This window comes from Pteropus alecto, unplaced genomic scaffold (assembly GCF_000325575.1).
Source record: "Pteropus alecto unplaced genomic scaffold, ASM32557v1 scaffold45, whole genome shotgun sequence".
NCBI classification, from domain to species: Eukaryota; Metazoa; Chordata; class Mammalia; order Chiroptera; family Pteropodidae; genus Pteropus; species Pteropus alecto.
This window is the reverse complement of record NW_006442491.1, coordinates 29,731,210-29,755,459: the sequence shown is the minus strand read 5'-3', so window position 1 is coordinate 29,755,459 and position 24,250 is coordinate 29,731,210. Positions and strand designations below refer to the sequence as shown.

General features: G+C 46.4%; 1 protein-coding gene and 1 non-coding gene across 4 annotated transcripts in view; both read left to right on the top strand.

Annotated features, from left to right (window-relative positions):
* Positions 1-20,304, top strand: part of SLC13A3 (solute carrier family 13 member 3) — a 40,746-nt gene extending 20,442 nt beyond the window's left edge. For 2 of the 3 annotated variants that reach the window (XM_025040054.1, XM_025040052.1), the window contains 6 exons: positions 317-421; positions 4,307-4,404; positions 7,294-7,406; positions 14,526-14,687; positions 17,072-17,209; positions 19,202-20,304. In XM_025040054.1, the coding sequence (XP_024895822.1) occupies positions 317-421; positions 4,307-4,404; positions 7,294-7,406; positions 14,526-14,687; positions 17,072-17,209; positions 19,202-19,378 (793 nt within the window). In that variant the 3' untranslated portion in view covers positions 19,379-20,304. The remainder of the gene's footprint in view (positions 1-316; positions 422-4,306; positions 4,405-7,293; positions 7,407-14,525; positions 14,688-17,071; positions 17,210-19,201) is intronic. The other variant, XM_025040053.1, reaches the window with a different exon arrangement.
* Positions 4,866-4,984, top strand: LOC112471336. Its single transcript, XR_003043244.1, has one exon. It is a non-coding gene; the product is annotated as a 5S ribosomal RNA (ribosomal RNA).
* Positions 20,305-24,250: the final 3,946 nt, after the last annotated feature.

Here is a 24,250-nt window from a genome sequence, read left to right as displayed (position 1 = left end):
TCTCTCTCTCTCTCTCTCTCTCGATTCTTCTTAGGACTCTGGGAAAATCATGGTGGGACTGACATAAATAGTTTCGGGGAGGGGCGCTTGATGCTCAGGAAGGATCCTGGGTGAGGGCGGAAGCCCAAGGACAGAAACCATTTACACGGTGAGACACCCCTCTCCTCACTCCGGGGGTTCCCTGGGGAGTGAATTACTCCCTCCAGTTTCTCAGAAGCAGGGCCTGGGCCCAGTCACACCTGCCTGAGGCCTTTCCAAGCCGCAGTCCTCCCCGAGCCCACGTCATCCTGTGCCCGCATATCTATCTGTGCCATAGGTTTGCCGAACAGGCCGTTTTCATCCTTTTCTGCATGTTCGCCATTCTCCTCTTCTCCCGGGACCCGAAGTTCATCCCTGGTTGGACCAACTACTTCCACCCTGGGTGAGCCTCTGGGGACCCAAGGGATAGAGTCCAGCAGGGCAGATCTTGGGGTGGGCCGCCGGGAGCTAGGGAGGCGGTGCGGCAGGGGGACACCAGGGCTGGGTTTACACCTCTTGTCCCAGGTAATTATTTACGGCTGCTTCTTTTACTCTTAGGAGAGTTTAGGTTTGGCTGGTAAGACAGTTGGGTTCTCCTATGTTAAGGGCTTTGGCTTTGGAATCAAATAAAATTGGGTTCAAATGCCAGCTCTGCCATTTACGTGCTAAGCGTTATATGCTTGATGCGGGCAACACAAATAAAAACAAGTAGTTAGACAACAAAATAACTGCATATTGTAATGAAAGAAAGAGTGAGAAGGTTATATTATGAAAAAATGGGATGGGAGCATTGACTTTGGATAGTTCTGGAAGAACCAAAGGTTAAGAAGAGTACAGGTAAAAACTAGAGACACACTGTGCGTGTTTGCTGAGAGCTCGAAGTAGGAACCAGCTTGGCACATTTGAAGAACTGAAAGAAGCCTGTTGTGACTGAGCCTCGGTGGGAAGGGAAGAAGGTGAGCAAGACGTGGCTGGAAGGGCAGGCAAGGGCCAAATCATGGAGGGTCTTGTTGGACATGTTAAGCATTTTGGTCCTTTTTTTGTTTTTTAATTGAGAGCAATGGGAAGCTTTCGGAGAGTTTTAAGTTATTTCACCTCTCTGCACCTCAGTTTCCTCATCTGTAAAATGGTATCATAATAGTACACTTCTCACTGGATTGTTCTAAGGATAAACGAGTTAACACATGTCATGTGATTAGAATTGTGTATAGGAAGAACTCAGGAAAATGTTTATTATATTTGTTAGGGAATGGATGGTGGAGGCAAAAATACAGGTGGGAAGAACAGTTAGGAACTATAACACTATCTAGGTGACCCGTTGCTTAGGACAGGGGTCTGCAAACTAAGGCTCATGGGCCAAATCTGGCCTACTCTTTGTTTTCAAATGTTTTTTACATTTCTAAATGGTTAGGGAAAATCAAAAGACAATATTTTGTAGCACATCAAAATTATATGACATTCCAATGTCACTAACTACAAATAAAGTTTTATTGCAACACGGTGACACCTATTCATTTACGTATTGTTGTGCCTGCCTTCACGCTACTGTGTCAGAGTTGAGCCATGACAGAGACCACATGCAAGGCCAAAAATGTTTACTGTGTGTCCTTTTACAGTAAAGGAGACATTTGCTGGCCCTGGTCTAGGCCTTCACGGCTTGAATGAAAGTTATAGCAGTGGAGATGGATCAGTCAAGATATATTTCAAAGTGAGAAATAATAGGACTTACTTACAGTTGGATTTGGATGCATGAGGAAAAGAAGTACCTGCAGAGGTGGTGGTTAGTTGGAGAAGAACACTCTTTAAGGAGACTGGGGATGCCTTGTCAACAATTCTATTTTGAACTTAGTTTAGATTTATTAAGTCTAACATGTCTTTTAAATACTGCATTGGGCAGTTGGATGTGCAATCCTAGAACTCAAAGGAAGTCAGACCATCAGACCATCCAATAGAGATCTAATGAGAGCCACATGTGTAATTTAAAAAATTTTAGTAACTGCATTAAAAAAGTCAGAAAAAAACCCCAGATGAATTAATGTGAGTGATTCATTTAACCCACTCAATTATTTCAACATGTAATCCCTATAAAAATTATTTTTGAGAGATTTTACTTCTTTTTCACACTAAATCTTCAAACTCCGGTGTGTATTTTACCCTGCGGCACATCTCACTCTGGTCTTGCCACATTTCAAGTATCCACTAGCTACACGTGGCTGCCGGCCACCCTATCAGATAGAGCAGCTCTACGCACTTCACCTCCGAGCCTCAGTTTCTCCTCTGTGAAATGGACAATGTAAGTTCTGATCTCACGAGGGTTGTTATGAAGAGGAAACAATATGATTTCATGGAGCCAAGAGAAGTGGCTTTTATTACCATTCTTTTTATTTTTTCCAAAATGTAGGTACTTTGTTATTTTTTTCAGATTAAAAAAGAAAATGGGTGTTACAAACATTCCAACAATACAAAGAAAGTGAAGATCACCTAGAATCTCCGTCTCCAGATCTGACATATATCTTTTCTGACTTAAAAAATGCCTGTCTGAGAACTTGCACATCTTGATTGCATTGGCATTTACAGGACTGTGTACATTAGTCAAAACCCATTTAACTATATCCTTTAAGTTGGTGCATTTTATTGCATGTTAATGATACTTCAATGAAACTTATTTTAAAAATACATGCAGATTAGGTAAAAAGAAACCTATCTAAACACAAGATATTTTTTTAACAGAAATGTGATTACAATGAACATATTGTGTTCTGCTTTTTTCTTTTTTGTCTAATTATAAGATGAAAATTCATTATAAAAAATTCTAACAATGCTGAATTGAAAAGTAAAAGTTAGTTGCCTTTTATCTACTCTCTGTCCCTCTCCCCAACAATTATTACAATGAACAGTGTGGTGTGTAAGATTGCAGATATACACACATGCAGACGTATTAATACATACACACAGACATATACGTGGACATATAATAAGATATTGGAAAATACAATAATATGATCATGGACAACTTGCTGTTTTATTCTTTATAAACACTGCATAATATTCTAAAGAATGGGAGCATCTTTATCAACTCATTTTGGTTGTATTTCTATATCATTACATAAAGACTGATATTATATCTTTTTTAAAAAGATGCAGAATATTTCATTACATACGTTATTATATGTGCATTATTAAATGCAATTTATTTAAACTTGTCTCTACTAAAAATCTTATTTTTTTTACTCTTATCGATAATGAACATCCCTGTATATAATCTGTGTACGAGTCCAGTTATGTCCTGAGGATAAATTCCTAAAAGTACAATAACTGGATCAAGGGGCATTCACATGTGAAGTATTGAAACATGCTGCCACCTGCCTTCCAAAACATTAATTGTCCTGTTTATTGTCCTGCCACCCCTGTGTGTTTCTCAACATCCTCATCTGGTATGATCACCCTTTTTAAGTTTGCCTGTCTAGTCACAGAAGAATGGTACTCCATTAGTGTTTTGATGTGTATTCCTCTAATATAGCGATAGGGACCATCTTTTCCAGTTTCTTGGCCATTTGAGCACCCTTCTTCCCAAACATGTGAGCTGAAAAAGCTTTTCTTAGCAGTTGGCTCTGTACTTCATTGAACATGGAGCCAGAAAATGTGGGTTCAATGCCCATCACCTCTATGGAACATGGTCTGGCCTTGAGCGAGTTATTTCTGCTCTTTGAGTCTTGGATTCCTCATCTGACATGGAAGATGCCTGCCCCCGAGGGCTGTTTCTGAGAGCTTAATGTCTCCACAAGACACATGGTAGATCCTTGAAAAACAGTAGTTAGATTTTGAGGAGCTATGAGTCTGGCTTGAACTGGGCTCTGCTGGTGCGAATGGGCTGCATCTCTATGTAGTAAGCTGCCCATCCCAGGAGGAATGCAGGCGGAGGCTGAACAGATACAGGGCTGTTGCCGGAGTCCTTGCGGATTCCACAGACCCCAGTGTTCTGTGGCTCTCAGATTCTTGCCTCTTCGGACCCTGTTCCTAGGGTCCTTGAATTAGGAGGATAAGCAATTATTTGGCTCAAGCAGTGTCCAAACGCCCCAGGGCACTGTAGATAAAGGGCTTTCGCATCCATAGGTGGTTGCACCCATGCTGAGTTCAGTGCAGGACAGAATCCAGAGGCCTCCAACAAGGCCCCTTCACAAAGGCTCTAATTCCTTCCCACCCCCCACAAATCCTCAGTTGTAAATCTGCCAGACCTTGGCCTGCTGAGATGCCTGGGATCACATGCTTTGGGGCCTTGTCATTGTAGGTTTCTTTCTGATGCTGTCACCGGTGTGGCCATTGTCACCATCTTGTTCTTCTTCCCATCCCAAAAGCCCTCCCTCAAGTGGTGGTTTGACTTTAAAGGTAAGGTGGTCAAGGTTGGGATCTCCATGGGCTCAGTGAGGACTGTGGCCTTGGAGGTGGGGCCCACTTCTGGGACCTGACAGGCCCATTGTACGGGCGAGCCACGTGTTTTGCTTCTTTCTGGCCCCTGTCTGAGCAGTTACCTTGTCTGGGCACTTAGGCTGCCAGAAGTCTGAGTGCCGATTCCAGCCGGCTGTGTGCTTTTGAACAGCCCATGAGCTAAGAATGGCTTTCACATTTTTAAATGGTTGAAAAGAATCAAGAGGAAAATATTTCATGACACATAAACATTACATGAAATTCAAATTTCAGTGTCCATAAATAAAGTTTTTAATTTCTTCAATAAGAAATTTGTGGACTTTTATTTTCTTTCGTAAGTACCTATGCAATAGCCTCAATTTTACCTCTTGGCCCACAAAGCCCAAAATATTTATTTTCTTGTCCTTAACAAAAAACTTTGTGTCTACGGCCATGCCACCCTAAACGTGCCTGATCCCGTCTGATCTCGGAAACTAAGCAGGGTCGGGCCTGGTTAGTACTTGGATGGGAGACCACCTAGGAAGACCAGGTGCTGTAGGCGTAAAAAATTAAAAAAATAAGGGGTTGCAAAAACTGACAAAGTCCTTGCAATCTGTGAGGTCAACCAAGGGTTGCCTCGCCTAAAAAACAAACAAACAAACAAAAAAACAACTTTGTGCCCCTGGGCCCAAGGCAGGAGTTGCATCTCAGTTGCCTAAGGGGCCAGACAAATGTCTAGCTGGGTTTAAATAGAAAGCAGTGGAGACGGAGGCAAAAACACCTAAAGGCATTCAAATTCGGCTTAAAAGAATCATTGAGCTCTCCAAACCAAAGAATCTATAGTCTGGCCTTGGCCTTCAGAAGGCCAGTTATGACTCTGTGGTGTTTCCAGCAGGTGTCGGCCAGGAGAAGGTGCCGACACCTGTCATCTGTGACAGAGGCTGTGTCTGGCCTATCTTTATCTGAGGCAGTGGGATGTGCTCTGGACCAGGAGTCAGGAAATAAGGGTTGTAATCTAGTTCCTATTGTTGAAAAAAATAGAGTATTACGTGGGGTAGCTCCCGAGTCGGAGGAGTGGGGGTTTGAGTGTGGGGAGTACAGCGGAAGGATCAGTAGGGGTCAGTCGGGAGAGCCGGACCTCCAGGAGGCTAGTGCTGGGTTGAGGAGGCTTGGCTGTGGGCTTTGGGACTCTGAGATTGAACAGGACTCATTCCCTTCCTCCATTTCTGCTTCTCTGTCTTGCTTCCAAATGACTCTTCCCACCCTCCACTCTGTGCATCATTTCTTGGTCTTTTCAGAGTTTTTCTACTGCGTCTTAGCTCTTGCATCTTTATAGCTTCTTCATTACAGATTCTGCTTTTTTTATAACTTCTGTTCCCTTGTAGCATCTACCCCGCCCCGCCCCCCCCCGTAATGCCCACTCCCTCATTGCATTCGTTCCCACAGCTTCTGCTACTTCTCACCACCTCAGCGTCTGTCCCTCGCAGCTCCTAGTCCCACACCCTTTCTCCTTCCTCGGCGTCTACTCTGCTTCCTCAGTTTCCCCTTCCTCCTGTCTACTTCCTCACAATTTCCGCTTCTTCCCAGAACTTCAGCCCCCTCATGCCCCTCCTGTGTCACGTGGCCTCTCTGTTCTTCCACCTTTAGTGATCACTTCCCTTTGCCTGTTGTCTCTCTGCTTCCCAGGGATGCTTCTGAAAGTAAGGATCTGTTTGGTCTGACTTATTCTCATTTGGGCAGATCTTCCCCCGCCCAAGGCTACCTCATAGCCTCACAGATTCCTGGTCAGCCTGTGGATTGGCTGCTCTTGATTAGGTCCCATCCATGGTTCTGTCATCTGTGGGTGGGCTCATAAGACCCAGAGCTGCTTCTTGTCTGGGGCTGTGAGGAGGACACCATGACATAGATGTCTGGTTTCCCAGCTCTGTCACTATATCCTCTGGGCTTTGCTTTTCCACTTAAAAATGAGCAGGTCCCTTAGACACTTTTCGCCTCTGGCTTTAGGAGTTCTACAGAAGGCGGAGTTGCAAACTCAAATGCCTACAGGAAGATAACATTGATGTAGGCAGCAGATCGGGTGCAGGAAAGCGTTTCATGAAACGCGGCCCTCCCTGTCCATCTTTCCTTTCACATTTTTAAAACAGAGAACAGTTTCCGTATTACAGGAAAAAAAATGGCAACAGAGGATGACAGTAAGTGGCAAGACCCTGTGGAAAGCAGAGTTTCATGGGAAAACTGTCACACGTTCATGTATGTTTTGTACATGGCTGCTTCATGTCCAGTGGCAGCCTAGTAGCCACAGAGGCTGTGAAGCTTAAATTATCCACTCTCTAACTCTTTACAGAAAAAATTTGCTGACGCCCCTGTTCTAACCACTGCACATACTGCCGCTTTTGAAAACTTAAAATTCCTCCCATAATTCTATGCGCTAAAGATTCTCTCGGTTTCTATTCTCCCGAATTTCCTTCCTCTTTGTTTCCTCTCTGTACAGATCCAATTACAAAGAGAGCCTTTTGTCTTGTGTGAGGATAAAAGTAACACCCAGAAGGGCTGCTGAGAGATTTAAAGGATGCCCTGCACAGGGAGTGCCTGGTTCCAGGAGATTCTCAAGCTGGGGGAGCCATGCAAACGGTTTTCATTCTGAATAGAGCAGACACCCCATGATTCTTGTGAGTTTTTTCCTTAAAGGGCCAAAATCAGTTGCCAAAATCACGGCTTCCTGGAGAACTCTGAGTGTTCCCACAAAGATAGGCTGCAGGGACTGGTGTCCCCTCCTGTGACTGAGTGTCCTGAGTGTGTGGGGGTCTCCCTCTCTGCCCAACGGACCCGTGTCCCCTCCTCAGGCTGCGTGTCTTCCTTCTTTCTGCCCAGCTCCCAACACAGAGACAGAGCCCCTGCTGACTTGGAAGAAGGCCCAGGACTCGGTGCCCTGGAACATCATGCTTCTCCTGGGCGGGGGCTTCGCCATGGCCAAAGGCTGTGAGGTAAGAGCGGCAGGAGGGCTGCAGACCCCGGGCAGGGTGGGCAGGTCCCAGTCCCGGCTTCAGGCTCAGCATCAGAGCGAGCACGTGCACGGGCCCCGCAGACGCCACTGCGTTCTCGTTTGCGCGTTGGCGTTATCAGAGCTCCCATCTCAGTGCCTGGTGCTGCGGAGAAAGAGAGGACTAGGTGTGGCCTGGACCCTCAAGGAGTTCAAGGTCGACATAACGCTAATGCCGCTACTACTAGCGCCGTGGCTGGAGGACTCAGTGAACGCCGAGGAGCATCATCACGCTGTGCTCCTCCTGTGTCGGGCACGGTCGGACGGGCTTTACACGTATTAACTGATTTAAACTTCCCAACAAGCCTAGGAGAGAGAGCCGTCATTATCCCCATTCTATAGATTAGGAAGCTGAGGCACAGAGACGCGAAGTAACTCCCCTAAAGTCATACAGCTGTGTACCAGGATTTGAACCCAGGTAGTTTGGCTCTAGAGTCTATGCCCTTAGCCACTGTGATATAAACGTCAGATGTTATTAATTAATTATTGTTAATGTTATTCTAGAGGGCTCTGTGAGCTGAGAGGCAGGGCTGGGACTAGAGTGAGGTGAGTGTGGCACCTGGGGTGCAGAATTTTAGGAGGTGCTGTCTCTCAGGGTTGTGGGCCCTGCTCAGAGGAAGTGCAGCTTCAGTATCCAATATGTATTATAATGTATTATCTCATTAAACCCTTACACAGACATATAAGGCCTAGATAATATTTTATACTCCCCACCCCCCACCCCCCGCCATTTGACAGGTAGGAAAACTGAGGCAAGGAAAAATCATACAAATGTCTTAAGGTCATACGATTGCACTCTGCTTAGGAGCTGGGGTTCGAACTCCCGCTGATCCACTTTCAGAGTCTAGGCTCCTAATGGGTCATTCTTGAGAACTTCCCAAGTGCCAGGCACCGCTTGAAGCACTTTACAAATCCTGACTCCATTATTCTTCATAAACACCGCTGATGTAAATGCTATTACTGTCTCATTCCAAAGGGGAGGGAACAGGTAACTCGAAGCTGAATAGCTTTGCCTGTATTGTGCAATCGGGATTTGAACCCACAGCTGATGGTGCTGGGCTCTGCCGGCCCCTAAATCGCTCCTTGTAAATTGACACATTCAAAACCAATTAAGGTCAATCTGAAATTAAGGTGAAGGAAACCTGAAATTACTTCTCAGATTACTTTCTTTTTAAATTCAATTAAAAATTCCAGGTTCAAATAGTGTTACAGTATAAGACACTGATTAAGGTGTGTGCTGGTCAGCAGCCCAGGCGCAGGTATCCGAGTACCTGGATTCAAATCCAAGCCCTACCACTCCTCGCTGGGCACCTCGGGCAAGTTCCTTAACCTCTCTGGGCACCAGTTTTCTTGTCTGTCAGTTGGCTCAAAGTTCTTACTCTGCAGAGTTGTTGGAAGTCATTAAAGGAGATAATGCTGATAACTCCGTAGCAAACAGGAAGTGCTTAGAAATCCTCGTGCATCCTTATACCATGGTTAGTGCGGGTTCTGCTTCTGGGAAGAAGACTCTGAGATGAAGACAAGAGCAGAGGGTTTATTAGGTTATTAGGTGACCTTGAGGTCGCCTCCTGTGGAAGGAGCAGGAAGGAAGCAAGAGAGGGCAGGGGGGGAAGCACAGCTGTGAGGCCAACCTGCGAAGCCTCCACGAACCCCATAGGGAGCTCCGATCTGAGGCGGCCCTTCAGAAACATGCAGTCGATCTGAGGCGGCCGGGCCTTTGTGTCCGGGCTTCCGTCCACCCGTCTGCGGACGTGAGCCACCCTGGGAGTGGGTATGACCCCGGGCAAGGTCAGGGGCTGACAGTGAAGGCTGCCTGCTGCCCACACTGTCCTCATGGAAGGGGGGTCTGGGTGGCTGACATATTCGAGTTCTCTACACAGCTACTCTTTTTTTGTAAAGTACATTTTTATTTTATTTATTTATTTCTCAATAAATAACACACGGACAACGGTACAGACTTCAAAAGAAGCCAAAGGATAGATTAGCAAAAGTACTGTTGTCTCCAAAGATCAGAGAGGTTAAGTGACTGATTCTAGGTAACACAGCTCATAAGCAGCAGAGCTGGGATTTGAGCTGTCTGTCTGCTTCTCTCACTACTGCCTCTACTGGAGATTTTAAGGAAGGCAGCTCGGAGGAAGCAGCGTGTTATGTAGGCCTTAAGGAGACCACCAATGCAATGGTGGAAAGCATAGGCTAGGAACCAGACCACGTGGGTTGGAGTCACAGATCTTTCAGCTCTTAGCCATGTGCCTCAGGTTCCTCTTCTGTGTAATGAGAATAATAATGGTTGCCATCACATAGAGTTATAACAATTATGAAATGAGTCGATACATGTGGAGAACTTAGAATGTAGCCCGGTATAGTTAGTTATTATAATTGGATGTTGGGGAAAGGGGCAAATCGGAATCAAGGATGACACAGAGGCTCTTGTCCTGAGCAACTCTGTGGAAATGGTACCATTTACTGAGATGCACCCGGCCTGGCCCTGAGACAGCGGCAGGGGGCAGAGGGATGACCTGTACCGTAGAGGCTACTCCGAGTTCAGGGTGCAGTGTGCAAAGCCTGTCCCTCAGTGAGGGCTAGGCTGCAGAACTGCCGAGCACGCCGGGAGGCCAGTCTGGATCCTGGCCCGGCCCTGGGCAGCCAGCCGGGGTTTCTGTTCAACGAAGGCTTTGTGTGGCAGCTGTCCCCTTCCCCCAGTTCCTACTGGTACCGTCCCCTCCCCGGGCAGTGCAGCCTGCCCCAGAGGGACCAGAATGCACATGGCACACCCTGCTTCCTAGCCCCTGCCCAGTCCCCTTGCCAGGCCGCAGTGGCTTTCTGCAGCTTAGAGGTCCTTGGATGGGGCCCACGATGAGCCTCAATGTGTGGATTCCCATGTGCTGGTTCTGAATGTCTGGAAGCAGATCCCAGGGCTTACTCTGAGCTTGGGCAACTTGCTTACACCTGCTAGTGTTCTCACCAGTTTTCCCCATACACTTAGGCTCTAGCCTGAAGGCTTCCACTGGCCTACACGCAAGGACCAGCATGGCCCGGCCACGCCCACCTCCCTGACATCAGCTCTTATCTCTCTCCTCTAGTCGACCCCGCTTGTCCCACCCTAGATTCGTTTGCACCCCAGGACCTTTGCCTTGCTTTCTCTCCACTGAATGCTCTCTCCCGAAATCTGAGTCCTCGCCCTTCAGGTCCCAACTCCAAGGTCACCAACACAGAAAAGACCTCCTGGCCAACATATCTAAAATAGCCTCTCCACATACATATTCTCCCTCCCATCATTCTGCTTATACCAGATCAGCTCTCCAAATGATCCTGCTCATTTGTTTGTTTATTGGTGTCTCTCTTACTGGAATGTCGTTTCCATGAGGGAAAGGATCATATCCTCCTTATCCACCACTGTTCCAGGCACCTAGAAAGGTCCTGGTATATAACATGCTCGCTCAATAAATATTTGCTGCACATGACCTATAAGAAGGGATGTTTTGAGGATTGCTGACGCGATCAATGTACAAAAAGTGCCCGGCGGAGGGCTGACACGTTCCAGGTGCTAAAGCTGGGCGCCACTATCGACCTCACTACTTGTATTGTTATAATTTTATTATCTCATGGATAAAAAGCTTCATGTATATCTCATTTAATCTCCACCCCAACAAACTCGTCTACAAATATATTGAGGTGATTGAAGGTTGTTATAAATCAGAGTAGAGTAAGCCCTGCAGGCAAGCAGAAACGTGTGTCTTCTCTCTCTTCCCTCATTTTCTGAAATTTTTTACTATTATTATTATTAATTATTATTATTATTATTATTATTTTAATTGGAGAAGCAGCCTAATGAAATGATTAAGAGCCAGATTCTGACCTCAGAATTCCAGTCCTAGGGCAAGTCATCTCACTTAATTGGACAAATCACAGCCTCTTTGTGCCTCAGATTCTTCAATCTTAACATGGATGGAATTATACTACTTACCTTTTGGGGTCGACATGAAGATTGAATAAGTTAATGTTAGCAAAGTACGTAGAAGAGTGACCAGCACAGAGTAAGTGCCGTAAGCGTTGTTAAATTAGATAAATAATAATAAATCGTATTCAGTGCTCACTATGTACAAGGACTATTTTCATGTGTACTTGTTTGATCCTTACCACAACCCCTGGAAGGACTCAAGGAACAGAGATGTTCATTAATTTGCCCAAGATCACACAGCTTATAAGCAGTACAAAAGTGTGAATGTTCACCTCGTGTATGAAGCCTTCTCTTTTTTCTTTCCTTTAATCAACTTCACTCACTCTCTTCTGCCTAAGAATACAGAGTCGTACGCGGCCAAGCCTACCGTGTTTTACGAGCCTTGTAAGAGATTTTCAAGGGTGCTTTCTATTGAGATTTCAACTTTGAACATTTAACTTATACCATAACACCCTCCTTTTGAGATGCGACCCTACTATGTATCAAAGAGATATAGAAGAGGACCTGATTGAAGTGAGAAAGGAGAAGGAAGAGGGGGCATCATTCTGCCAGCTCAACCTCCCCCTCCCGTCCTGCAGCGTGGCTTCAGCCACCTCCTGGCATCTTTGCAGGTCACAGTTTGGCGACCACCGCACTGGGCAATTTCTGAGTGTTCTTCCACCTCTGGCATCTCATGATTTGATGCTACTAAGGACAGCCGCATGCACTGGACATATACCAGGTGCCCAAGCACTTTGCTAAGCACTTTATAAGACTGGCTCCTTTTCTCCCAATAATAACCATCTGGGACCGGTACCGTTATATCCCCACTTACAGATAAGTTGAGGCACAGAGAAGTTAAGTTACTTGAGCAGGATGACACAGCTGGAAAGGATTAAGATGGAGAACACGGTTTGACTTCAGAGCCTTTTCTCCTCAACCTCTGGCCATACCTCCTCTGACCTTGCCTGTTGCTGGTCCCAGCATCCCTAGGACACTGTGGGGCTGTATGTTTCCAAGGAAACAGAGCTTCCTATTCTTAAGGGAATAGGAATGGGCAGGTCCTCAAAAGAACCTCGGGCAGCTGGGGGGGTCTCCTCTCTCATGAAGCTGCCAGACCTCCTTCTGGCTGCAGAAGCTGAGCCTAGGACATGAGTGGCGGCTGGGATGTTGGCTGGAAGCCCATCATCCAAAGGCCTGGCTACAGGGTAGTGCCTGGCTTCTCATTTACCCAAGTCATTAATATTCCCTCTCTCCAGCCCCTCTTCCTTTAATTGCACACACTGCTGTCCATCTCTTTGCCAGGGCTGTGGCTTCTGGGAAAAACCATTGGCCCCATTTTTTTTCAGGGTTCCCTGGGCCAAGGGAGGGGCTGGAACCTCAACTCTGCCATGTGCCATAATTTCTAGGCTATCAGACAAACAGTGGAGATGTAAAAGAAGCACTTTTATTTTACAAGGTGTCTTCTAGGGAAAAACATCTTTAAGCATTATTGTTTGCTCCCTGAAGGTAGGTTTAAAGTCAAATTGTAGGGACAAATGTATTACTTCATTTCTATAAAAACGGTATGCTATGTTCTAGAATCCATTAGGAAATTTGAAGTTCCAGATAGGCAGTAAATTTTCTATTAAACATAAAACATATATACAAAGTTTCTTTGATAAACCGAAGTATTTTTGTACCAGAGAGTCCTGGGTTGATAAAAGACCTATGGTAGGCATACACTTGATTCCAAATTTAGGGAACTTATCCAGCTCTTCCCTCCATCAACATCTAAGACTACGGCTTTGCTATCTTTAAGAAAACGACCTACGGGATGCGACCTTGTAGGTTTATTGAGATATTGTTAAATGGCACCACCAGGGGGTAGCATCGAGCACAATTTTACATTTACAGTTTTGCCTCTTTGGGGTCGTAATGAAAGTGTACTGAACTTCGGGTTAATTAAAGATATATGTGATTGGCAGGAGGGCAGAGCTGTTGGAGAGTATACATATTATATATTCATAAATAGAGTAACCCCTGGAGAAGTCAGTGGAGAGAGCGTGGAGATAATTCTACAGCATTGATGGCAGGGTGGAGTCTGGAGCCAGGGAGGGGACAATCTAACCCATCGTTTCTCTGTCCTGGGGGGCTGTGGTTAGCTCTGGGCATTACTCTTCATTAAGAGTGGAGGTGACAGACTGATGTGTCCAGAGGAGGGTACCCAGGTGACGGGGAGCTTTGCAGGAGCCTATTAGCTTACAGAAGTACACGACCCCGAGTGAGAAATACATCTCAGGCATTACATTTGGGGACCATGGGCATCACAGAAACTTTGCCAGGCTCAGGTTCCCCCTCCTCTGTAACACAGGGATGAGTGTCTACCTTACGGGATGGGTGGGAGGAGTCAAGGAGGTAATGAGCGCAGGTGTCTGGCAGCCTATAAAGCCTCCATAATGGTGATTCTTATGATAATGAATAACAATGCAATGTTAATAATGTTAATATTGGTGTTATTTTAATAATTTTCCTTCTTACTGATCATAAATACCTTTATTATTGATAATCATTTTGATAGTGTTGTATTTAATATACACCTGATACACATTTTAGCGTATATATGACATCTAGTATATTTTGTGTATATAATGTATTTGATGCATATTAATATGTTACATAATAATTATAAGATTAATATTTTATATAATTGTGTTCGTATTTTAAAAATTCATAACCATCATTGGAGGAATGGAGAGATTTATCACGGAGTGTCCAATTGCTTTTCCCCATTTGATATAGAGCTTAGGGGTGCTAGACTCCAATACATTATTTGGCGAGCCAAATGAATTGTTTGAAGACCCAAATGAATTGTTTGAAGACCTAAGGGTTTAGGCCCTGGGCCTATAGAATATGGAATAGAGAAGAGTTCAAGAAGCAGAGAAGCTGATTCAAGTTCAGGCTTGAATGTGTGACCTCGGACATGTCATGTACCCCTCTGAACCTCAGGCTCCCCATCCGTGAAGGGGTTTTGTCGTCATCATTGCAATTGATCCCAACCCTCCCTCACGGGCGCAGTGCTCAGGGGTGGCAGCTGGGGGTGGGCTGGGATGTGAAAAGATGCCCCTAGCCTCCTCCCCTCTGCAGGTATCGGGGCTGTCTGTGTGGATCAGTAACCAGCTGCACCCCCTGGAGAACATGCCACCCGCCCTGGCCGTGCTGCTCATCACTGTAGTTGTCGCCTTCTTCACCGAGTTTGCCAGCAACACAGCCACCATCATCATCTTCCTGCCCGTCCTGGCAGAGCTGGTGAGGGTCCTCCTGGGGAAGGTGTGGGAGGAAAGGAAGAGCACCCACCCCCCCCCACCCCCAACGCAGGTCAGAACTCTCTCCCTGGCTAGTGGGAGCTCCATCGGGGAGCTCCATTTGTCATTGCTCTTTTCCAAAATGTGTGAAAAGTGTCAGCATTAAAAAATATATACTATATATATATACTATTTTTTAAAATACACAAACAGGGTGAATATTTTCAAAGCGACTGAATTCTCTCCTTTGGAAAGTTTTCTAGGAAAATATAAATGACCAAATTTGGATTAAGCAGAAGTAGAACATCTGAGTAGTCAAACTGGAGAAATTCTAATGAGCACAGCTCTGTTCCCCCTCTAGAGCCTGGATTCTCGGCACTCTTGACATTTGGGGTCAGTGATGGAAACAGTCCCGGGCACTGTAGAAGGTTTAGCAGCACCCCTGGCCTCTACCCACTGGGTGCCAGTAGCATTCTCCGAAATCATGACCATCAAAAATGTCTTCAGACATTGCCGAATGTCCCCCAGAAGGACAAAATCATCCCCAGTTGAAGCCCACTGCTCTAAAAGTCCCCAGCCCTGGGGAGTTGGCTAGGTGAGAGCTAAGACCTTCAGGGAACAGGTAATCCCCACCTACCCAAGTATTCCTGACCACAAAAAGGTAGAGAAAACCAGTCGATCTTGGTTTAGGGTTAGTAAAACCTCAACACCAAAAGCAAACGGAAAAAAGTCATAACTCAACCGCAATGTAAACGAAGAAGCAAATAGAGAAATGAATCCAGGATAGTGTGCGAAGAACAGTTCGTGATCAAGTAGAGTTTATATTAGGAATTTCAAAAGTGATTAACATGAGAAACTATTGATACAGCTTTACATTTAAATAGATTAAAGGAGACCAAACCATTTGATGATCTCAAATAGGATCCAAAATGGATCAAATTAAATCAGCGTTAGGAGTATGTGCTCTGTATGCAAACAGTGATATACCAGGCATGCTTGTCTGAACCACTTCATTTCTGTTTATTTATGCCTCAATTATCATGGCGATCACACTGTATTTGCATACACAGAGATACACTTTATTCTTTGTCAATGACTGAAGAAGATTCTATTATGAATTGGTAGTCGTCGATTTGTTTACGCCATCTTTTTCCAGCCTTTGCTATTATCCAAAAATGCTGCCTCCACCTTTCCCTGTGCACCTTTGGTGACATCTAGATACATTCCTAGAGCTGAGATCCCTGGATTAAAGAGCAGATACAGTGACTATTCTGTTAGATATGGGTAAATTGCCTTCCAAAGTGGGTGTGCCATTTTACGCTCCCACCTGCAATATGGGGGGGAGGGGGTCCCCATCCCCTTGCTAAGTGTGATGAGATTTAATTACACCCTTCCCCAGGATCTGAGGGACCTGGCAATTGAGAGAGATGTGGGGAGAGGAGAAGAAGCATAGAGCCCCTTCAGGGGCTGCTGTGCTAGAGAAGCCACTAGCATCTGGCACATTCTTCTAAATGTTGCTTACCATCAAAATCAAAAAGTATGACACACAAGGGGTGATTTTAGTGCATTTTGAGAAAACGTCTATGCTCTGGGTTGCAAAAATTCCCTAGAGGAGTCTAAAATATCCTATCTTAAATAAAATTCTGGAGAAGCGATCCCCATGAATTGTAGGTAAATATGTCATTGGGGGAGATGACAAACTGGTGACCCAATATCTGAGGCCAACTCACAGCTGCGTCTGATCCACAGTCTTAGAAATTTGGAAATGTTTGCCAACAGATGCCACCTTGAGCTCTCTATCCCTGAAGTCCAGTGAGGCCCCAGGGAAAGCTGCCCAGAACCCAGCTGTTTGGACTGTTTGGCTGAGAGCAGGACCAGGCAGGGGGCTTGTGATTGCATAGCATCTGCATCACCTGTCAGAAATGCAGATCCTCAAGGGCCCCTCAGACCTGCCGAATTAGCAACTCTGGGTGCTGCGGGGCCAGTTCCCAGCTGATTCTGATGCACGTTCAAGTTGGAGAAGTTTTCTAGATAAATCTCCACAGCCCACTCTCCCTGACGACCCTGCAGGATGGTCCCGGAATGTCACTAACCTTGAGAATGTTCTCTCCACCGTGCCTCCCTTGGTCTGGTTCTTTCCTGCCTGTCTGTCTCTGTCTGCATATTGTATCTCTGTTTTCTGGGTATTGGTGTTTCTGGATGCATTTCTCGTTGTCTGTCTCTAAATCTGTCTCCTCATGTGTATCTATTGCTGGCTCTCACTCTGCTAATTTCTGTCTGTGTGTCTTTGTCTCTCTGTCTCCATGTTACTCTCCTTCCAACTGGCTCCCTCTCTTGTGGTTTCTCTATATTTCTCTGTGTCTTGGTCTCTCCCGCTTGTGGGCCCAGGCCATCCGCCTCAGAGTGCACCCCCTGTACCTGATGATTCCTGGCACCGTTGGCTGCTCCTACGCCTTCATGCTCCCAGTCTCAACGCCCCCCAACTCAATCGCCTTCGCCTCTGGACACTTGCTGGTCAAAGACATGGTGAGTCTGGATATTTCCTAGCAGAGCCCAGAGAGGGGGACGGACACCAGGTGGTGGGCAAGGTATCCAGGCAGGATTCTTGCTTCCTCCTGCCACCATCGCCCAGTTTCTGAATAGGTCATTCCGCGAGGGAGCAGGAAGACATGTTTTAGCAAACACTCTGGGGTGATTCGTGCACTTCGACAATTTCAGGAAACGCTGCCTAAACAAACTTTCCAAAGTTTGCTTCAGGGATGAGGGACTTTTCCCTCTTTCTGGGCACTGCTCTCTCTTCTTACTTGTTTGGCCAACTGCTGTGCCCAGAATTTTTAGGAGATGGGGTAGCAGTCCACACCCTGGGACATAGAGGCGGGCCTCAGTGCCCGGCCAGCCCAGGGAATGAGACAGAAGCCCAGGATTGTGGCAGTGAAGGGAACTCACGAGCGTTCAGCGCGGCGCAGCCCCCGGGCGGCGTGTTTCCTCTCCCCCACGTCCTCTGATAAATCATCCTCTTCTCTCATCCTCCTCCAGCTTCCTGCTGCCTCTTCCCCCTCCATCTGCTGCCTGGGGCATGTGTACACGGGACACTCAGAACGCAAATGACCCTTCCTAAGCTGTTACAACCAAGAAGGGTGATCTGCTTAACTAGTTGATGATGCAGGCTTTCCAGGCTCAGAGACCCTAGCAGGATACATGGAGAGAAAGAGAGAAGGAGAGAACCAGAATGAGAGGCAGAAAGAGATCGCAAATCGAACGGAGAGTAATGATGTAGGTGTTAAGTACCTAAGGGGGGCCTTAGCAGGTGTTTTGAGCCAGGCTCCCAGGACCCCGGAAAAGGAAGACCCAAGCCTCCTCCCAGCTCCCCCAAAGCTTTGGCCAGCCTCCTTCTAGTCCTCCGAACTTGCCAGCAGTTTTAAGAACCCCCTAGAACAGAGGCAGTTTCCTGACCTTAACATGTGGCCTCCCCTCCCTTCATGATGTATGCCCTCTCCACGAACCATCGGGGTAATATTCATTTCACAGTTCTACTAATTCAACTTATATTTTTTTAAAAAATTAAATAAATAATAGTATTTCAATAGAAAAGTTTCCAATGCACGTGTAAATGGAAAGCCATCATTGCATGCCGTGGAAGGTAAGTCTAAAAATAAATGCAAAGAAGAGCAACGTAATGAAATTCTCTCTGATAACAGTTGCCTGGAGGAGGTTCTGAATCCCTGCTTGTTAAAAAGGATGATTGGCAAGGAGAAGATTAGCATTAAGGGCTTGGTAACACCCAAGGGAGACTTTCTCTTTGAGGAATAGATTCGAAAAGGAATTGAAAAGGGAGTCGCTTTCATCAGGCGATTCATAGCTGGGCAGTGCTAGGGTGGAATGACCAGACAGCCCAGCTGGGAAGCAGGGATTTTCAGCCCGAGGTTGGACTGCAAGGTGCAAGGGGTCAGCCTGGGGAAGGGAGCACAGGGCGACTCTTTCCAGCTCCTTAAAGGAGTAAACATATCTGGAAGGAAAATTCTTCCCAATAAACAAGGATTGCCTTAACTGGATATGCTGTGTGTGTGTGTGTGTGTGTGTGTGTGTGTGTGTGTGTGTGTGTGTGAGAGGAGAGAGAGAGAGAGAGAGAGAGAGAGAGAGAGCGAGCGAGCAAGCGCGAGCGCGCGCATGTGTGTGGTGGGGGGTGTTTAATGATCAAATCAGATTATTTTCAAGTTCTCTGAGTCTCATTTTCCCCTTTGGTAAAATGGGAATGACGATGATGATAACCCTTGTAGCGTTGCTTTCAGGGTGAAATGACCTTATGACAACTGCAGGCACCTGGCACTTAGAAACCACTTAAGAAATGGGGACATTTTCGGCTCTTTGAAGGACAGTCTAGGATAGTGTAAAGATGAAACGGTCTCGGGCATCGCCTGACCTGGTTTTGGGCAAACAACTGCCTGACACAGCCTGGGTTTTCCCATCTGTAAGATGGGCCTCAAGCTGACCCTGCCCTTGGTCCACGCTCTGTTTCAGGTGCGGACAGGCTTCCTGATGAACCTGATGGGCGTCCTCCTGCTCAACTTGGCCATAAATACTTGGGCACAGACCATCTTCCAGCTGGGCACTTTCCCGGACTGGGCCCACAACCACTCGGCCACTGTCACGGAGCTATCATCTGCCTTGGTCAACAACTCATTTCAGGCCCTCTGAGTCCTTCCTGGAGATTCTCTTTGGGCTGGGCCCTCCCAGAAGGCTTCTGCCATCACCTGCTGCTCGGGTCATACCGTTCCTCTCGGTGATCCTGTATGCAGCAAATGAGGGTGACCTCCAAGGGTCCACTCGGGCCAGCAGGTTCATTATCCAGGACACCTTCTCCTCTCTCATGCATTTCAGGGCCCAGATATTTCCCAGATCTGCTGCCTGAGAGAAAGCTCCTTTATCTCTGAGCTGATATATGGTTAGGATGCAAGAGAGCCCAATTTCAGCAATAACAAGCAAACCTAGAATGGCTTTTGTCTTGAACAGTCGGGATGGGAAGCCATCCATCCCCATGGGCATAGCTAACCTTCCCCACTGACTAAGTTTCACTCTGGAGAGACCGTCTTGCCTTTAGGGGTCACCTCCCTTGGTGTTCCAGCTGTTCCAGCTGTTCACAGCCGCATGTGGCCCACGGAGACTCCGTGTCGCTGGCTACTTCCTGTTTAGCAGCTGGTCTTTACCTACCAGCTGCCCCACGTGGTCAGCATGTTTGATTAGCAAAGGCCACGTTTTTCAGGGGTGAGAGAAAAGTCAAAAGATAAATGGGAACCTTGTAAAAGGCTGGGATGAAATATCTCAGGCAGGCAAAGCGTCGTATTCTTCTTCTACTGAGACTTCCCTTAAGCCAGTGGCTGGTGGGGGCCTCTAGGGGATTCGCTCGCTCTTGGTTTCAGGCAGAAGCATCTGGACATCCCCAGTGCACAGCACAGTATTGGGCCCGGTGGATGCTCAGGAAGTGTCTGTGGAACAAGTTGGCCCAGCGTTAGCATGGCACTGGAAAAGGTGCCACCTGAGGGGCCGGAAGCCTCACATCGCCCCTTCCTGTGCCTCTGAGGGATGCTGTTCCCCAGCCATGTGGGCAGGATAGCACGAGTGAGTCATGGATGATTCTCTGGGAGCGGGGGCGGGGGGGGTGGAGAGAGGAGAGATCCTGCTGAGCTGGAGGCTGAGCCCCATCTCCTTCTCACATGAATAGTACTTCAGTGGTTAGTCACAGTCACAGCCCGCAGTGGGTTGGGGGATGGTGCACGCCTGTGGGACAGGGGAAGAGAGAATTTCCTTCACAGAGAAGCCCATGGGATTTGTAACTAGGTGAATCATGACATCTCATGCTTCTGATTGAAAATGCTATAAAATAAAGAATGCTAATCGACACTGGCCCTGGAGATTTTTTGCCTTTCTGGGTATAAAAGCTTTAAAGCCCCAAATTCCTGAGCTGGGGGTTCGAGAGAACTGACCTCCCCAACCTCACTGTCATACTGTTCTCCCCTCTCTGCTCCACTCCAGCCACACACTCAAGCTCTCCTGCCTCAGGGCCTTGGAACGTGCTGTTCTCTTGTCCTAGGATGCTTTGCTTCCATATATATGCTTGTTTCCTCACGTTATTCAGGTCGCTGCTCAAATGTCACCTCCCCAGAGAAGCTTCCCTAACAATCCGGTCTAAAATATCATCCTCATTACTCTCTGTCTCCTTTTGCTGCTATATTTTCATAGTATTTAGTCAAGATACTGTATTATTTATTTTCTTTCTTGTTTATTGAATTTCTCTCCCTCTAGAATATAGCCTTAGTCTACAAACTTAATTTTATTCAATGCTATAACTCCACTACAGTTTCTGACACAGAGCACATATTCAGTAAATATTTGATGAATGAATCTATACCAGAATTTATGAGAAAGCAATCCCACCCTCCAATCTTGGGTCTGGTGGGTGCATTTCTTTGCTTGCTCATTCTTCCCTTTATTCATTGAATTATATTTATTTAGAAACTGATCATGTGCTCATTTGCTGTCCCCACCCACATAGAACTTACATTCTAGCTGAGGAGATAGGCAGCAGGCAAGTAAACAAGTAAAATGACTCTGGGTTATGATGCGGGCTAAGAAAAAATGAGACCGGCCAATGTGGCAAACTGGCTCAGAGGCTACTTTAGCCGGGCGATCAGGGCGGACTTCTCTGAGGAGGTGGCACTGGACTGAAACAAGAAGGAGTCAGCCGTGTGCTCATGGAGGTGAGGGATGATGGGGCATGGCAAGGGTAGTGCACAGTCATTGCAAATATACCAGGGACTCAAATATAAGTCCCCATCTAAAATATGTGAAGAGCACCCAGAAGTCAGAAGAGACAAAAATACAACAAAACACCCGTTTTGGTTACCTGTGGCTACATAACAAGTCACCCCCAAAATCAGGGCCTTAAAATACAATTTATTGGTTCACGTTTCTTCATTTGGACAAAGTTCTGCAGAGATGGTTTTGTTTCTGCTCTATGTAGTGTGGCTGGGGCCACATGGCTGTGAATTTAGCTGGAGCTGGAATTTCCACCATAACTATGGGCCCTCCGGGATCTTGCGGCTTCTCCAGGAGTCTAGCCTGGACCTCTCTACCTGACAGTGGACTTCTAGGAAGGCAAAAGCAGAAGCTGCAAGACCCTTTAAGGCCGGGCTTAGGAGTCCAAGAACATTGATTCTTCCACATTCCATTGGTCAAAGCGGGTCACAGGTTAGCCTAGCTCACGGGGAGGAAATACACTCCACTCCGTGTTGGGAGCAGTGGCATTCACGTGCAGGGGACAGGATGGTTCGCTGCCATCTTTGGAAGTCTTCTACCATAACACCCGAGGGAAAGAAATGAATATGCCATTCTGAAAAGGGATATCTAAATGTCCAACCGGTTTACAAAGAGATCTCAAACACACTTCTCATCAGATACATGCAAGTTAAACCCACGTGTCATCAGAGAAATGCAAGTTACGCAGAGATTTAACAATATACCAATCAGACTGGCAAAAACTAGAAAAGTGGACAAATAAGTGATGGTGAGATGGGAGGAAACAAAAGCCCTTGTGTTCTGCTGGTGAGACTATCAGCCTGACAAGCAACTTGGCAGTAATTAGAGAAATTCATTATCTGCCCTCCCTATGCCCTGTTATGCCCTACTCCTGGGTTTATATCCCAGCAGCATGGACCCCTGAGGAGATGCTATAGGAGGGTATTTGCTGCTTAAGGGGCCGAGGAGCTGGAGGCCAACTAGATGACCATCACGGGGTGGGGAGGGGGCACTTAAATAAAAATATGGAGGAAGCACACTGGAAAACATGGCAACACGTAGAAGCGATGAACAGCAGGAGTGTACAGAAAGACAGACACGTACATATTCCAGTGTACATATCGAAAACATTTACGTGGAGTCAAGTGGGCAGAGGAATGGAAGTGGTGGTGGTAAATGGAGAGAAAAGATAAATACAAGTCATTGAACGAGGGGTGCAGTGAGCCATGTTGGACTCCTGTGCAACCTTAAGCAGGCTCTTTACTCTTTTGGATTGTGGTTTCTTCATCTGAGAGAAGAGAGTGCATAGTCGGGGTCTCAAAAGGAGATAGTAAGCCCATAAACTAGCTAATCTGAGGAGAGTTTAGTAAAAGGTCTAGTTACAAGGTGTGGACGGAGGGTAGAAAAGCCACTGGCCTCAGTGGTGAGAGGGAGAGCTAGTCATGGAGAAGCACCTCCCAGTCCAAGGTCTGAGGCGGAGAGAGGCCTAACCGGAGCTGGCATTTTTAGTCTGGGGACACATCGGCCCTTGATGACTCCACAGATAGTGAGCCGCCCTGGCTTTTTCTCTCCTCCCTCCCTCACTCTTCTGCTGGAGCCCCCCACTGGCCAAACCCAACTGTATTGGTCAGGGTTCTCCAGATAAATGAAACCACACATCTCCAGGATGTGTGTATATGTCTGAAAACTCAGGAAAGAGCCCAAAGGCAGTCTGCTACAGAAATCCCTCTTGCTCAGGGGAAGTCAGTCTTCTGTTCTACTCAAGCCTTCAACTGATTGGATGAGGCCCACCGCATTATGGAGGGCAATCTGCTTTACTGAAACCCCATTGACTGAGATGTAAATCTCATCCCAAAACAGCCTCATAGAAGCATCCAGAATCATGTCTGACCAAATACGTGGCCTGGCCAAGGTGACACATAACATTAACCATCACACCAACAGAAGCCAGAATGCAAAGGAGTCCTTCAATGCAGCCCAAGCAGCTCCACTTTCGAGAACACAAGGCAAGGAAAAGTATGGGGATTAGATCTGGAGGGGCAAACAGAAAATCTGACATGGAAGGTTGAGACCATATCAGAGCTTGCAAACTAGTGGTCCCCAGCCCACAGTCAGGTTTTTTTACCTTCTTTCATGAGTTTTAACCTATTAATTACTTGCTAATATTTTAAATTCAGGACATTTCACATTAAAACTCGGATTTATGCTTCTCTTGGAAAAGAAAATACCAGATGATCTGGCAATATGAGACCTCATTGCTGACAGGAGAACTTAAGCTGGAGGGTGAACTCTCTTGTTTGCCACAGTCCCCACCACTCCTTCATGTCTTACCCTGGCTCTCTTCATTTTACTTGTTTAAATTATATATATGGTTCCCATTCTGTTTCTATTGGATGGTGCTGTCTATTTGGGAAGACTTTAGCCACCTCTCATATTCTCAAGCAACTAGGTGGCAGTGACATTCTACACGCGCAGTCTACAAACTTTAATGACTAACATTCTATGGACCTCTGATTCTGACTCTAGATCTGAGGGCTTACCACTTCCTCTTCCTTTTTCTGTCTTATGGCTCTGAATCCTCTACCCAGAAATTCTTCAACAAAGTTGATTCTATTTTGGTGATTCAGAAACTCCCTTCAGTTGTTGTGGGCTTTGGAGTCCGGCCAGCCTTATATAGGCAAAAGTGACTGCCTACGTGTGCTAAGTTGAAACTATCTAGTGCCCTTTTCTTCCCTGTGCCCCCATCCTCCCAAACCTTACAAATCAACCAGCAGC